Source organism: Oryctolagus cuniculus, chromosome 4 (assembly GCF_051225735.1).
Source record: "Oryctolagus cuniculus isolate XC-2025 breed Fujian yellow rabbit chromosome 4, ASM5122573v1, whole genome shotgun sequence".
Classification (NCBI taxonomy): domain Eukaryota; kingdom Metazoa; phylum Chordata; class Mammalia; order Lagomorpha; family Leporidae; genus Oryctolagus; species Oryctolagus cuniculus.
Genome location: NC_142870.1, coordinates 132,479,053 through 132,495,304, shown reverse-complemented (window position 1 = coordinate 132,495,304; position 16,252 = coordinate 132,479,053). Strand labels below are relative to the sequence as shown.

Here is a 16,252-nt window from a genome sequence, read left to right as displayed (position 1 = left end):
TAAAAAAAAAAAAAAATTCTCCGCCATGGAGCATGCCCAGAACGGTCCCGGAAGAAAGACCAGAGACAAGTTAAAGGTTGGGCTGGCGGTGGGGATTGTTCAGGGGGAGGAATGATCCACGTGTTTGCCTTGGGTTCCTGCAGCTAAGTGATTGCTTAAGGCTGCGGGAGCAGGGTGCCCTGGGTGCGGGTAGTAGCTACTCCTTCTCTAAAGTGGAGGCAGACTTGCTAGCATTTGTGGGTGGTCTCTAAATCCATATGACAGTGATGGATCACGATTTAGATAGCAGCCTCATGGAGAGGTGTCTTCTGTGGGCAGTGTATCCAGACAGAGACTCCCAGGGACTCCTCAGAGGACATGGGCGGGGCACATTTGCTCCAGGTTGAAGAATCGGTATGCAAAGCCATGGAGCTGGTGTGTTGGGGTGCAGCAGGTTAAGCTGCCTGCCTATAACCGCGGCATCCCATGTCAGAGTGCCAGTTCGAGTCCCAGCTGCTCCACTGCTGACCCAGCTCCCTGCTCATGTGCCAGGGAAGCTGCAGCAGATGCCCTAAGTGTGCCACTGTTACCTGTGCAGGAGCTCAGAACTGAAATCCAGGCTCCTGGCTCTGGCCTGGCCCTACCCTGGCTGTTGTGGCCACCTGGGGAGTGAACCAATGGATGGAAGGTCTGTCTCCCTCTCTCCATGTCACTCTTTCAAATAAGTAAATAAATCTTTAAAAGAAAGATAAAAATGCCTGCAGTGTGGCATGATCCTAAGACCCAGAATGAAGAATGTGGCCTCTACTCTCAGACTCAGCTGAGGTTGACAGTTGGGTTTGTGCCTGCCTGAAGATAGACCCTTGCAGAAGAAAAGGGAAATTCGCTCTTGTTCTCTTCTCACCACCGCTGATTGCCTGAAGTTCACCCTCTGGGTGTTGAGCTGTTTAGTCTGCCAGTTTAGCAATTTTCATGGCTCCGTAAGCCTCTCAAAGGTTGCCAGACAGTCCTGGGAAGCAAGGGTCTTTAAGCATTCTTGAAGCAGCTGCTGGGGTTTCCCCACCAAAAAAAAGCAGTTGCTTCCTTAATAGAGCAAGTGGTCTGAGAGTTGCTGATTTTGCCGAATTGTTGTTTGAACAGGGTCCTGGGGAAAATGCTTTTTCCAAGTTAGATACTGTAATGAGCGTGGTTTTTCTTTTTCTTTGTATTAAGATCAGGCCTTTGTGACACTGACCACAAACGATGCCTACGCCAAGGGTGCCCTGGTCCTGGGCTCATCCCTGAAACAGCATAGGACCTCCCGAAGGCTGGCCGTGCTCACCACCCCACAGGTCTCAGACACCATGAGGTGAGAACCTCGTGGCCCGTGTGTCTATCCACCCACCCCAGGGCTCTGTCATCCTCCTTCCCCATCTCTGGCCTTGGTGGGCATTGAGTCACACCCTGTGCAGGAGTTGAGCAATGGGTAGAGAAGGACAAGAGCTGCTGAGTGCAGGATTCCTGGGACCGAAACCTCCTCCCAGCTTTTGGGAGGTATCCCAGCCTAGCTCCCTGTGGGAGGCGGCGTTCTGACCCACACCCATCCTGAGTCCAAGGAGTAGTAGAAGGAAGACGCTGCATTCAACTTGGCCAAGTGCTGTCTAGATGATGAACACGCACCTTTATGTAGTCACTGCTCACTTGTAGTCCTCTCCCAAATGCAGCAGGGGTGCCCAGTCCTGTTTGAAGCCAGGAAACCCTCTGGTGACTTTGAAAGAGAAGCAGTCCCTTCCTTCATTGCCAGTTGACATTGGAGTGTAAAGATCTTTATTTCAACATAATACAACTAAAATCTTCCCAGAGGCTTTCTGACTTTCTGTTTTGTTAGAGAAGGCATCCTGAGGGGCACAGGCAGCTTGTTGATTGTGTAGTTCACTAACTTTAAAAAAAATCTGGGCACACTAGCAGCTTTGTGTCATGTTTATTTTTGTGGGCTGCTAGCCCTCTTAGAAATTGAAAATGCCCTTTTTGTGACTTTTTTTAAAATTTAAGCAGAAGCCAAGGGCTTCTGAAAAGTAGGCAGTATGTATCCATGTATATATATCTGGATATATATTTATATATATTTCACACTAACAACCTTGTTCCTAAAATGGTGATTTAGGAAGATGCCAGAAAGGCCACCTTCTAATGCATGTGTCCTGATCTGTAACCTCTCAGTGAGGATGTGTATGAGAAATCAGAGTTGAATTTCCCCCTCCAGCATGAATTTATTATTTGCCTCTGGCCATTTCTTTTCAAACAGACTGAGTTTACAGTTTAACTAGAACCTGCTCTGGGACAGCTTTGGAAGCAGAATATAAAAGATTTGTTCTGCATCTCTGACATCATTCTAAACGTCCAGGGATGATGTTTTTAGCGTATGTTTTTCCTTGTGCTCAGTTTAGTGTCTTACCTGAGTCTACCCCTCTGAAGCGCCTCAAGAGCTTTCCAAAATAAAGCTTCCTAAATTGTGGGCATGGAGAATTATACCTCACATAGCAAAGTGAGACTCTCATTGTGCCCCAGTAGAGTGCTAAGCACATTATAAATGCACACTAAATTGGAATCTTAAAAAAATAGTGACCTGGTAACCCAGCCCTTTGCCTTCTTTTGGGACACTGAGCGATGGGCAGTTCCCCGTCAATTGTGTTAGCAAACATGTTTGGTTAAAGGCTGCATTGCGAGTACCCTATGCACACGTTACTCAGCATCATTTGTAAAGGAATGCAGCAGTCTGCAAGAATCAATAAAATGTCATCATCAAATATATAGGCTGTTGCGAAGATGAAACTCTTTGACCAAGTGTCAGTCACATTTTTACAAGCTATCTTTACAACCTGCCCAGTATTCAGTGCCGGGATTTTAAAAAAATAGAAAATGTCTATAATAATTTTTAAGACTAGCACTTGAACCTCACCATAAACATTTATTGGGAAAGTTAGCTGCACATGCAGATGAACAGAATTTGCCCTCAAGTAAATGAAGACAGATTTCAGGGAATATGCCCGACCAAGGAAACAGGTTGTTCTAAGCGACAGAAAGGGTGGGTCACTTGTTCTGAAAAGACACTGAGTGTCGTTTTCTGGGTTTTGTCTTGACAGAAAGGCTTTAGAGATAGTCTTTGATGAAGTCATCACCGTGGACATCTTGGACAGTGGCGACTCTGCGCATCTCACCTTAATGAAGAGGCCTGAGTTGGGTGTCACACTGACCAAACTGCACTGCTGGTCCCTTACTCAGTATTCAAAATGCGTGTTCATGGATGCAGATACTCTGGTGAGTGAGGCTCACAGGGCTGCAAGGATGTCCTGGATATACAGGCCGAGACTTGCTAGGCATCTGAGGAATGCTGGCAAGACTTGAGAGTCAAGTTCAGATAAAACCACTACCGTTGTGAAAGGTGTTGGGGGATGACGGACAGTGGGGCCCTGGCTGCCTTAGCTGTCATCATCCTCTGTTTTGGATCACACTGGGAGCACTTCAGAAGGATAGGCCACCCCAAAACATTTCTGTAATGTTTCTCCTCCCGCTTTGAATCAGGTCCTGGCAAATATTGATGATCTTTTTGAGAGAGAAGAGCTGTCGGCTGCACCAGACCCAGGCTGGCCTGACTGCTTCAACTCCGGGGTCTTTGTTTATCAGCCTTCAGTGGAAACCTATAATCAGCTGTTGCACGTTGCTTCTGAGCAAGGCAGTTTTGATGGTATGTATCTGCAGCCTTCACATCTGATAAGTTGTTCCTCCCTTGTAGGGGCGTCTCTTCCCCGAGCCGTAATTGCTGTGGTGTCTTGTGCCTAGAAGACACATGAGATGTAGCACGTTTTAAGTTGTGCTCCTTTTGGAAATCCTTGCTGTGTCTTGGTGTGCCTGTGTGTACCGTTTTCCCCATAGATGCATGAGGTTAAGCAGTTTTATCCGCTTGCCTTTTTTTTTTTTTTTTTTTTTTTTTTTGACAGGCAGAGTGGACAGTGAGAGAGAGAGACAGAGAGAAAGGTCTTCCTTTGCCGTTGGTTCACCCTCCAATGGCCGCCGCGGCCGGCACGCTGCGGTCCTAGCACCGTGCTGATCCAATGGCAGGAGCCAGGTGCTTCTCCTGGTCTCCCATGGGGTGCAGGGCCCAAGCACTTGGGATATCCTCCACTGCACTCCCTGGCCACAGCAGAGAGCTGGCCTGGAAGAGGGGCAACCGGGACAGAATCCGGCGCCCCAACCGGGACTAGAACCCGGTGTGCCGGCGCCGCTAGGCGGAGGATTAGCCTAGTGAGCCGCGGCGCCGGCCCCGCTTGCCTTTAAATAGGCTTTCTTATTCGAGTATTAGAAATGTACCACAGTTATTAAAAAAGTAAGATAATACTGACAGGTCAACAGCTTTAACATCTGTCCATAAACCTGAGTGAACTTGAGCTCCAGAGGGCTTGACAGCCATTGCCCACAGGAGGGCTAAGAGTTGTCTCCATGGAAACTTGAAAAATAAGCCTGATTATTTGGTTTCCATTCATTCTCTAAGGAGACATTAAAAAAAGAAGATGGAAAGTTTCTGTGAATAATCTTTGCTTCTAAACTCTCATTTTATCTAAAGCTTATGTCTGATAGAATGATATCTACAAATCCAAATATAACATTAACAAAGTCATCATCCATTTTCTATCGTGTTTGAGTGTATCTGTAACTAAATGTATGTAAAGGTGATATGGACTGTCTATGATATAGGGCCTTAGATCCTTTGGAGAATTAAATTGTTTTTTTTTTTTTTCATTTATTTTACTTGAAAGACAGAGGGACACAGAGAAACAAGAGTTTCCATTCAGTGGTTCACTCCCTAAATGCCTGCAATACTCAGCCCAGGCCAGGCTGAAGCCAGAAGCCAGGAACTTAATCCAGGTCTCCCACATGGATGGCAGGAACCCAAGTACATGAGCCATCACCTGCTGTCTCCCAGAATGCATGTTATCAGGAAGCTGGGAGGAAGCTAAGCCAGGACTTGAACTCAGACACTGTAATCTGGGATTTTGGCATCTTAACCACTGTGCCAAATGCCCATCCTCCTTTGGAGAATTTTGATAGAATGAATTAATAGCTATGTTTCTCTTTTAGGCCAATCTCTGAAATAAGTAATAAACCATTTTTTAAAAGTAACATCAGAAACAAAACACAAGATAAAACTAGTAATGTAAAGGCAATTCTTATAAAATATGGTTGATGGGCCTTTTGAATAAAGAAAAGACCAGGCAGACAGGAAGAAGACCTAGAAGGACTCTAGGGATGACTCACATCAGATACCTGACACTGAGGCAAAAAACAGGCAGGCGCAGTCCAGGGGCTTTCTCCCCCGCCTCCCTACCCCACCCCTCGTCCAAGAGGAGATCTACACGGAGTAGATCTATTGGAATTAGCAGAAGTATCTTAGTGACCTGAGATTCAGCCCTGGATGCAGATAGGAGGAGTCATTTTCTGTACCTAGTTATAAAGTTAAAAATCAGAATACTGAACTTTTTTAATTAAAAGATTAAAAGTTTGTCAGTAGCTAAATTAGGATATTGAAATTTAAAACATTTCACATGATACTTAAAACTGAAATTGGGTTTTTGTCGCTGTTTATAGAATTGAATTCTATTTTGTTTTTTTTTTTTGGATTAGCCACTGTTGGAAATGTCACTGAAATAAGAATGCGTAAGTCTGTCTGTCTGTGCTGATTGGTTAATTTACACTCTAAGCCCAAATCTCAAGGGGGAGTTTTTGCCCCTGCAAGGGATATTTGACAACTTCTGAAGACATTTGTCTCAGTCGAGGGGGCGGTGTGCTCCTGGCTTCTGGGGAGTAGCCAGGGATGCTGCTACACCCTGCAGTGCACAGGACGGCTGCCCACAACCAGGAGTTATCCAGCCCCAAATGTCAGTCCTGCTGAGGTTGAGAAGCTGCGCCATGGAAAGACATTACTCGCTTTAAAACAGCAGGACTGCCTGAACCATACTGAATGGCAGTATCTGATTATTTCAGGCAACTTTAAGTGAGAAAATAACATGTTGAATGTTCACTGTGGTCAAGGCCGAATGAAGCTTCTTTGCTCGTCTGACATGTTTTTATATCCTGCTATTTCCTTTCATGTAAGGAATGGAAGCTGCACGGTTTCTAAGTCCTAGTGCTGTACACTCAAGCCGCTGCCTTTTCTAAGAGGAGGAGGAGACTGTTCAAGCAGAACTCCCTGTTTGTTGTAACTTTCCCATCGCAGCAGGATCACTACCTTTACTCCTTCTCCTCTCATGTGAAGGAAGTGAGTGTAATCCTGCCAGAAAGTCAGTGTAACTGTTCTCAACTTCAGTAAGCGAATCACATTCTGAAATAGATCTTGTGGGCTTGCCAAGTGCCTGAAATCCAAATGACTTTAATCGTGTAAGGAGAATCCAGTTTCTAACCGAGAAGCGTATTAGATGCTGTTGCTGTGAGATAAGAGTTTAGTTACCAAACAGTAGTGTGCCATGGTAAATTACCCAAGTTATGGTTTTAGAATATGAAACTTCATTAACTGGTAGGAGTCTGGTCTAGCTACTACGCTTTAGAATCTAGAGGCAGGAGAGGAGTCGATGGATTTGTGGTGTAAAAGCCTGAACGTGGGCAGAGTGTTCAACTAGAAAGCACGTCCCGCCTTTTCAGTCTGAACCTGAAACCACTGTGAGATTCTCCGTGTGCCTGCTAGCACTTTTCATTATTCAGCAGCAGGCTTTCCAGCGCTGCCTTCCGCTGACGGACCAACTCAGGGACTGGCTCGTGGCCGGCAAGGGGTTGAATTTTCTCTGTTAATAGAAATGCTTAATGAAAAGAGTTTCAAAACATCGACTATGCAGATGAGCTCACTATGCGAAGATTCATCAGAATATACTAGCAACTCTTAAGTGAGAGGTTGTTTTCACTTGAAGTAGCTGTCGCTCAGCTTTACCCAGCAAAGAAAGCTCACTCGGTGCCTTGCGGAGCCTGCTCCCCTCTGGGGGGAGTCAGTACCTGTGTGACATAAAGACATGGGGGGCTTACACTTGATATCACTGATTATATTCTGAACATCAAACTGATGGCAGTAGCCTTGCTTTGCCTCGTTTTCAATATATTCTATAAAAGTTATAAGAATTTTTAAGTGAAAATTATATTAAAAATTGTGTTTAGGTGTCATGCCATAGGCACTGAGGTGCACATTTTGGGGTATTTCTTTCACCGTCACGTACGCTGACAGCCCCAGGTTTCCCCTCCCCCAGTCCCCCAAATTTAGTGTGCAGAGGTGTACGTGTGAGCATTATTACCTTGGTTTTCCAGAAGACCAGTTTGGCAGGTGACTGTATCTCAGTCTGAGTATCTTGAAAACCCTGCTTAATCTCTCGCCTATCTGTAGTCATGGATGGGGCCTGGTGCTCACTGACAAGCCACACAGGCTGCTGATGGCCCAGCTTTTGCAGCTGCTCCCACAGCCCTTGTAACAGGAAAGAATGTGGCTGTCATTCTCATCACCAGCCCTGTAATCACCTCCCCCCAGCACCCCGTGCCTCTGGTCAAGAAAGTGCCCCTAATAAGGCAAACCATTTTAGGCACCTTGACATCTCTTTCCCTTGCAAATACCTAGAGTATTAGACACTTAGACACGTCACCAGTTCAGTGTTGGAATCTAACTCTCCATCGGGAAGAATTTGAGTTCTGTGCTGCTGTACACATCTTCCAGTTGTCTTGTCACTTCATCACAGAAGTGGCAGTTCCTGAAAAGTTGAACAATAGCCGTTGTGAAATAGATATATATTAGCATTTTATAGGCTGTGACAAGATGAGGTTAAATTTAGGGCTTGTTATCAGTAAGAGGGGGAACAAAGAGGCCATGTTATTATTTTAAGTACTAATGAGCAGTTCTTTCTCCTCGCACACTCATGTGAAATGAACTGATGCACTTGGCTCTTGAATTGAAGAAATCAATCTGGATACACACAGAGGTTTCTTTTTCTCTGTGACTCTGAAGTATCCTAAATTAAGGGTGCTTGTACAGATAAGAATTTAGTGCTTAACATTTGCTGTCTTTTAAATTTCATCTGTATGTGTTTCAAAACCCAAGTCAGAGGAACTCAGAGTTTCCAATATTTTAAGGAAAAAATTTTAGTGCTTGTTTTAGTTACTGTGACTTAAATACCCTAAATGTTTTATTGGTGTACTGGAATTTTGGACAGTGGTTGAATTTTCAGAAAGAAGAAACAAATCGAGAATAAATTGACAGAATATAAAGTGTGATTTTACTTTAAGCAGAATCCAGGATCTGCTGTGAGATCTGTCTACCCACACGTTTCATGTTCTGTGGTCGCCGAGGCCCTTAAATGGAGTATAGGAGTGCTTTTTAAATGTTTACGAGATAATTGAGTACTAAGTTCTATTGAAGTTTAAGATTGACCCCAGTGCTATCCTCTCTCATATCTGTCTTTAATTAGGCTTCACAAAAGGAGCTGCCCAAAAAAGGAATGAAGGACTGAGGTGTTTCAAGATAGTACTTGTTCAAACCGAATGAGCTCAGAAATCAGGCACTTCCCTTGGCTCCCCCAGTGGAGAGGGTCGGCTTTCACAGTTGTCTCCCCATGATGGGCTTTCCCCAGCTGCCCAACCACTAGGCTGTGTGCTGCCCTAAGAGTGTTTGATCAGTTGCTTTCCAAATAATTGTTCTCCTGCGTGCTACAATTAATGGTTTAGGTAGTGAGTATCTTAAATAAGTACAGAGGAAAAGCAAATGCCATGACGTGTAATGGCAAAATAAATGAGCACACGTAAAGGTTTTTTTCCTTAAGAGCAATTTTTATCTCATTGTGCTCATGAGTATTTTGTTTTTTAATGTAGCCATCTGTTTGTCTCCAGCTATACAACCAGCAGAGACCACGGACCCTGTGAGATGTAGGGAAGGAGGAAGGGACTTTGTAAGTGTGCAGGCTCATATGCTGGTCATTTCGCTTCTCGGCATTCCTGTGTGATTCTCATCATTCATTCATTGGACAGATTTGTGTTGAAGCCCTGCTATCTAGCTTGTGCTGGGAACCTGCCATTGTTCCAGTTCTCTGAGCTGGTGGCAAAGTCAAGTCTGAGCTACATAGTTTTTCTCACCACTGTGGGTTGGTTATGTGTGTGTGTTTTTCTCTCTGCCAACTCTTGAACATTGCGGCATTCTTTAAAATGTATCATGAGAGTGATAGAGGAGGAGCCCTGTTAACCTGGCCTTCTTACAGATGAATGACTGAAAATTCATTGCCCTCAGTGCACAGAACAGCTGGTACTCATTTTACAGAGGACCACACAGAGGCTCAAGTCTTCTATCTCTGCAGCTCATGTTCTCCCCTCTGGTGCACAAATACTTCTCTACATTGTCATTTTAGACTGATAGCACATTGTTCAGGGTCTGGAAGTATTCTTGGAAGTCTTACTCTCACCTGCATTTCTACAGTAGGCCCTTCATTTGGTATTGCAGAAATCATTTTAGCATCTAATCTGGGCAAGATACTAAGTTTAAAAGTGTCTGGAATAAAATGGTAATTGATACAGATTTTATCTCTGTTCCCATAAAGCTTATATTCTATGACAACTTACAGACTTTTTAAAAAAAGATTTATTTATTTATTTATTTGAAAGGCAGAGTTGCAGAGAGAGAGAGAGGCCTTCCATCTGCTGGTTCACTCCCCAGATGGCCTTGGTTCCAGCTTCCTGTTTTTATTTTCCTTAGTCTAATTTTAAAATTTTAATCTTTTTTAGATTACTGTTTTATCTATATCCTTATAAGCCTTTTTTGGAATAAGATTGGCATCTAAATAAATAGAATATATCTTTAAAAAAAAAAAAAAAAGGTTGGAGCTGCGCTGATCCAAAGCCAGGAGCTTCCTCCAGTTCTCCCACACAGGTGCAGGGGCTCAAGGACATGGACCATCTTCTGCTGCTTTCTCAGGCCAGCAGCAGAGAGCTGGATCAGAAGTGGAGCAGCCGGGACTTGAACCGGTGCCCATATGGGATGCTGGCACCATAGGCAGCGGCGTTACCCACTACACCACAGTGCCGGCCTCACCTTATAGACATTTAACAACTAGTGTAATTACATAATTTAATCTGAGAAGCTCAGAGTGGTAGGGGAATCTTGACCAGGAGGACCTGCCTTAGATGGAGAAAGTGAAATTTAAGTCAAGAATGAGTATATCCTTGCATTTGTGTAATAATTTCATGGCTTGGTTATTAAGAATCCTTTTTAAAGAAACAGTGGAAAAAACAAAAGCTATAACATGAAGTGGTGAAACGAATCAGCTGTTATTGCCTTTAAATGGGCTGAGGCCAGTGAGATGCACGATGCTGAGACCAAGTGCCTGGATTTCCATAAGCCACCTGGGGTTAATCCCCTGATCCTCAGTAAACCTCATAGAAAGATCCGCCCAAGCTGGGCAGTTCATAAACATGATTTTAGTAATCCTTGGCATTCTCACTGTAGACAGCACTAAGGATATCCACCAAGTTTATTATAGAAAGTCTGTTTTAAGGAGTGAGTACATGTTCATTTCAGCACTGTCTATAGCTCAATTATTTTATAAGCATATTTTACTATAAATTACAGGCTTGATATCTGGTGTTGTGCTCCGTTTTATGTGTTGGGAGCCATTAGAGAGCTGAAGCATATCTGTCTTATTTTCATGGCTGCTAAGTCTGGACCAAATTCACAGAATTTCCGACATTTCCAATAGAAACAACATCTTTAAGAGTAGTATCCTCTGATATGATAAAATGAAAAAGGAGTTGTTCTTCAAAAAACTAGATCAGTGTAAACAAATCGCCCAGTGATTGAAGTTTGGGCTTTGATTCCGGTAGGCCTAGGATGTGTCTCAACATTGTGTGTTTCTGTCAAGCTCCCAGGTGATGTCCACGCTCCCAGAACTTGGGCCACACTTTGAGCAGCACAGCTATATCAGGAGCATTGCTATGGCTGAGATACTAAGGTGTTCATTTAATACTGGAATTGACTGGCCCACCCTGCCGTCCACCTTAGACTGGCCTGTTGCCCACAGACTGTGGGAGAGCACACAAACCACACACGCATTGAGCAGACAGATTTAAAAGGTCACACTCAAAAACCCCATTTCTATAAAACTAATTGGTTATGCAACTCATAGTCCCAGCTTCTGCTGAGTGCTATGGTGTGTCATGCTTAACAGCTTTATGACCCCACTCAAAAGAACTAGAACATACCACATAGCTGTAAGGCTCTCAGTGGAAGGCTGGTACAGAATCAGGTATTTGCTTTTGTTTGTAGAACAGATGCCCTGTGCCCATTGTTCCCTGTCTCCGTGTCTCTCACCTGTGCTGCCACGCCCAGGCCTGCTGGATTACAGCTGCCCGTGATGCCTCATAATCCTGTTTGTCGGTTCTGAGATGATTCCGATTAAAAGTGTCTTAACCTGTCAGATTAAATAAAGCTGCCCTTGGAAGTCTGACCAGATTACACTGCATGGAAGGTCTAGGGTTTTGTGGTGGGAATTGAGCCATCTTCAGGGCATCTTTCTGTGTCTTGTAACTCAGACGTGCTTAGATTTGCCTTCTACCTTGAATTACGCTCTCATTTAGAGACCTCTAAGCAGAGGACATGCCACATATAGATTTCTCTGTAGAAGTTGAAACATTTACCTCACCTTGGAAGTTTGTACTGTGTGCTTTTGAAAAAAAAAATGGCTAGGATCTTGAGACTTGCTGTATTTTAAAATTATTTAAGAACCCACAAACTACTAGGTGGTATTTAAATTCTGTCTTTAATCCACGATTTTGAGCTCAAAGGTGATCCTTCATAGTCATATATTGATGGTTGGTGGTCATGGAAGGTTTGTGATCTGGGTTAGCCCATCTGGAGGCCAGGATCTAGTTGAATGTTTATGGACTTGCCAGTTTAGTGGACACCATTGACTCCCCAAGTCTACCTTGCTGCCTTTTCTTGATGGTTTCCTGCTTGTTCGCTGCCTCCTCTCCCTCCCGCGGCACACAGCTGATGGGCAGCGATGTTTGTAGGGTACCTGAGGGTAAACAGAAACGGCCTCGTGTGGCCAGGGGCAGCCAGCCAGGGGCTCTGAGGGATCAGCAGCTCTGCTGCCTGTTTCCTAGGCTTACGTGGGTCGGATTTGGATGTTTTGCTTTGTAACTGTTATTTGGCCTCCCGAGAATTCGATTTCTTCACAGCATTGCATGAGCCAATCATTGTTCTAAGTGGAGTTGCTTTATTTTAAAAAAGATCTTATAATATGCTATAGGAAAAACATAGTATGATACCCACATTTTAGAGCATTCAAAAACACAAGGAAGCACATGTGGTGTCTAGAAGTGGGTATCATGTGGCTAAATAAAGGAAAGCAAGACAGTTAGAACAGAATTCATGATGGATAGGTACCTCTGGTGGGAAGGGCCAGTTGTTCATGTTCAGGTTCAGACACTGGATTTATAGAGTGGTATTACTAATATGCTGTATGGTCTACACATAGTTTTCTTTTGACAGTAAAAAATAAAAATAACAGTGTTTAGAAAGAAAGATCTTAGCACCATTCTCATTTTTCGCCCTAATTCTGTTATATTTTTACATTATGAAAATAATAAGGAAAAGTAGGGGGAAGAACATCTGTAACCACCAATCCCCAACACAGTTACTGCTGTTTCATTTGTTTTCTTCTGAAGTGCATGTTTCTTCATGTGTATATTCTCAGTAGTCATAGCATGTGCAGCTGGACAGGTTACCTGCTGGACTGCTCTCTTCATAGATATGAGTCTCAGTGGCTGAGTGATGTTCCCATGAGTGATTGGCATCACAGCAAACCAACCCTTCCTCTCTGATGGAACGTTTAAGACAACTTTCATTGTTACAGAATATTTTCAAGGTTCTTGCATTCATTTCACACCTAATTTGCCTCTGTGTGAGGCATTCCACTACGTGCTAGAATTGTATGGTCAGCAAAAGAGCTATAACCTTGGTTCTTGCAGAATCTAGAACCTAACAACTAGTACTTCCTGGGTATATTTTGTACTGCAACCACATTAATCCTTGGACTTGGCGGGGGGACTGCTTGAGAGCTGGAAAGTCACATACTGTTCTAATAAACAGAAGAGATCCCATATACCCTTCCCTCAATTTCCCCCCTAGAAATAGCTTGCATAACTATAATATCAGCTTGGAAGTTGCCGTTGATATAATCCAGCAGGCTCACTCAGGTGTCACCATTATTCGTGTGTATGGCTGTGGGTGTGTTTTCTGTGCAGCTTTTAGGTGCACAGATTAGAGCAACCACCACAGTCACAGTGCAGAGCAGTGCTGCCACCTGGGTCCCCTGGGACCACTCTCATAGCACAGCCACCTCTCCTGCTCCCCGACCCTCACCCCTGGCAGCCACACATGTCTTCTGTCTACTTTGACCACTTGAAGAATGTTAGATAAATGGGGTCACATGGTGTGTAACCCAGGGGATTGGCGTTTCCCACTAAGCATGGCTCCTTGACGAGATCCCAGTTGCTGTGTGGCTCCATAGTTTGTCCTTTCTATGGCAGAGTTCCAGTCTGTTGTGTGAATGTACCATGTTCACACACCCATTTCCAGGTTTGTCCTGTTATGAATCAGTTGCTTTGAACATTTCCTAGACCCTTATTTTGATGATTATGTATCAAAGGGAATTAAAGACTTCATACCTTGACACCTCAGCCATTAGTACCTGTCCTCATATATTCGTGTAGCTTTGTAGAATCCCAAACAAGACTGATGAGTAGTGTGGTGTTTTGGCTTTAATATTTTATGCCTCGAATTATGTCAGTTTGTATCACTCGAATCATCTTCTTTCTGTCTGCGTCCATTTGAGCTGCTGTGCCATCATACTATAGACTGGGTGGCTTCTAAACAACAGGAATTTCTCCCTGTCCTGAAGGCTGGGAAGTTCAGGATCAAGGCCCCAGCATCTGTGGTGTGTGGAGAAGGCCTGTTTGCAGGTCCATAAACAGTTGTCTCTGCTGGAACCTCTTGAGCCCCTTTTATGAGGGCCCCGATGCCATCCATGAGGTCTCTACCCTCATGATCCAATCATGGTCTAAACGCCCCACTTCCTCCTACCATCACCTTGATGGTTAGAATTTCTTTTCCATTTGTTTTGTAATTTTTATTTCAATTTTATTTGAAAGGCAGGGAGAGGAGAGAGAAATTTCTATCTACTGGCTTACTCTTCAAGTGCCTGTAATAACCAGAGTTGGGCCAAGCCAAAGCCAGGAGCCCAGAACTCAATTCAGGTCTCCCACATGGGTGGCAGGGACCCAGGCACTTAAACCATTGTCTGCTGCCTTCCAGGGTGTACAGTAGCAGGAAGCTGGATGAGAAGCAGTGTAGCCAGGTCTTGAATCAGGCACTATGACATGGTTGTGGGTGACCCGAGCAGCAACTTAACCCTGCCCTGAGGGTTAGGGGTCCAACATGCAGCTTTTGGTGAACATAAACTATTCAGTCGACATCTTCTTTATGAGTGTAGCATATCCTGTTGCCACATTCATTGTCCTTTGGAACTTATGAGGGTGAAGCTTTGATTTTTGTCCCTTGAAGAATGGGGACCTGTCAGACCTGAGAGGTTGCTCCAAAGACATTACCCAGTGAATGCTGATCCTTAGAGCTGGTGGAAGGTATATGAAAAGATAGGAAACCAGAGGATGGACAAGATGCATTTGGATTTTGAACCTAAATTCCTCATCTCAGGGCTTACCTCTTTTATTTAACTAAATCTCACTATTTACCTCTTTTAGTTGAATAAATCTTTATAGATTTTTGGTTTTGCATCAAAACCAAAAAACCTGAGTCTCAGTGACAGACAGTCGGACTTGCTGTATGTTGAGAAAGGAAACTGGAACTTGGGGCAAAGCTCACCGAGGAGGGCAGTGACTGAGGGATGCCAGGATCGCCTTTAGAAGAGCCAGCAGGATTCTCCTGCCTTCCATCCCCTGTGCCCTCACACCAGTGGCCTGCATGAGGTGCTAAACGTGTTTTCTGAAGTCCCGTGAGTCCAAAACAGAAAGCACAAGGACTCCATGGAATGGGTATGACGTGGCTTAGGGACCTGTTTGGTTACTTATATGATTTAGGTGAGACAGCTGTTCAGATGTGTATTGTTTTCATTTCTTTTGAATGAACAGCTATGATCCTCACTTTATGAAGAATGTGTGTGATCTGGGAACCCCACGTGTTGAGCAAGCACTTTCCGTGTAGTTGTGGTTGACCATGGCCGCAGCGATAATTCACTGACACCTGCCCAGAGGCTTGGTCAGTGGCAGGAGAGCACACCACAGGCATGCTGTGGCGTCCTGGGCCTCTGTCCATGAGCCAACAGTTGGAGGTCCCAGAAAACAATTCCTCAATTCCAGTTTGCTTTTTATTGCTTTTTACTTTTTTTCTCTCCTATGGCTCTTGGGGAAACGTTTATAACTTCTGATGCTGGTGAGATCTGGCCTTCCCTACCTCTCTGGAACTCAGCTGGTGCACCCTGTTCCCCTCTCTGCAGTCCACGTGCCAGGTCGTCTTTTCTTAAAAGCTTCACGTCCCTTCCCAGCCCAGGACTGGGGTGCGTGCTGGTTTTGTTCTACGTGGAACACCATTGTCCCTCTTCCAACTCCCTCGGTTTGCTGCAGATGCCCATGCTCCCCTCGGCTCTTGGCTCACACACAGCGCGCTCCTGGGAGGCTCCGTGAGCCACTTGTACCTGCACTCACAGCACCCTGTGCGTCCTTCACTGCCCTCATTGCCGTTAGCGGCGTTGGTTGACTCCTGGTTGCAGTATCAACACTCCCACCCCCACAAAGGCCCTTGTGAAGAAGACCCTTGGAATTGTTCACTGTTGACTCTGCAGCGCCTGGTCCTTTATCTGGCACATAACAGCTTCTCAGTAAATATTCAGTGAGTTAATTAAATCAGAGAAGTCACTACCCACTGAAATGTCCTTAAGGGGTGTGGTGTGGAATGTGGCTCTATTTTAAAGTTCTAATTATATATTCCTATGAAATTATTGATCTTTCCTGGAGATTTGTTAACTATAATGCCTTTTTTTTTTCTTCCAGGTGGGGACCAGGGCTTACTGAACACATTTTTTAACAGCTGGGCAACAACAGATATCAGAAAACACCTGCCATTTATTTATAACCTAAGCAGCATTTCTATATACTCCTACCTCCCAGCATTCAAAGCGTAAGTGCAAATTGTTCAACCTGTCGGGGATGG

General features: G+C 44.4%; 1 protein-coding gene across 3 annotated transcripts in view; it reads left to right on the top strand.

Moving 5' to 3' along the window:
* GYG1 (glycogenin 1) overlaps positions 1-16,252 on the top strand; it is a 35,203-nt gene that overhangs the window by 1,603 nt on the left and 17,348 nt on the right. For 2 of the 3 annotated variants that reach the window (NM_001082241.1, XM_089330238.1), the window contains 4 exon segments: positions 1,192-1,327; positions 3,102-3,276; positions 3,541-3,703; positions 16,093-16,219. In NM_001082241.1, coding sequence (NP_001075710.1) covers positions 1,192-1,327; positions 3,102-3,276; positions 3,541-3,703; positions 16,093-16,219 — 601 coding nt within the window. 3 annotated transcript variants of the gene reach the window in all.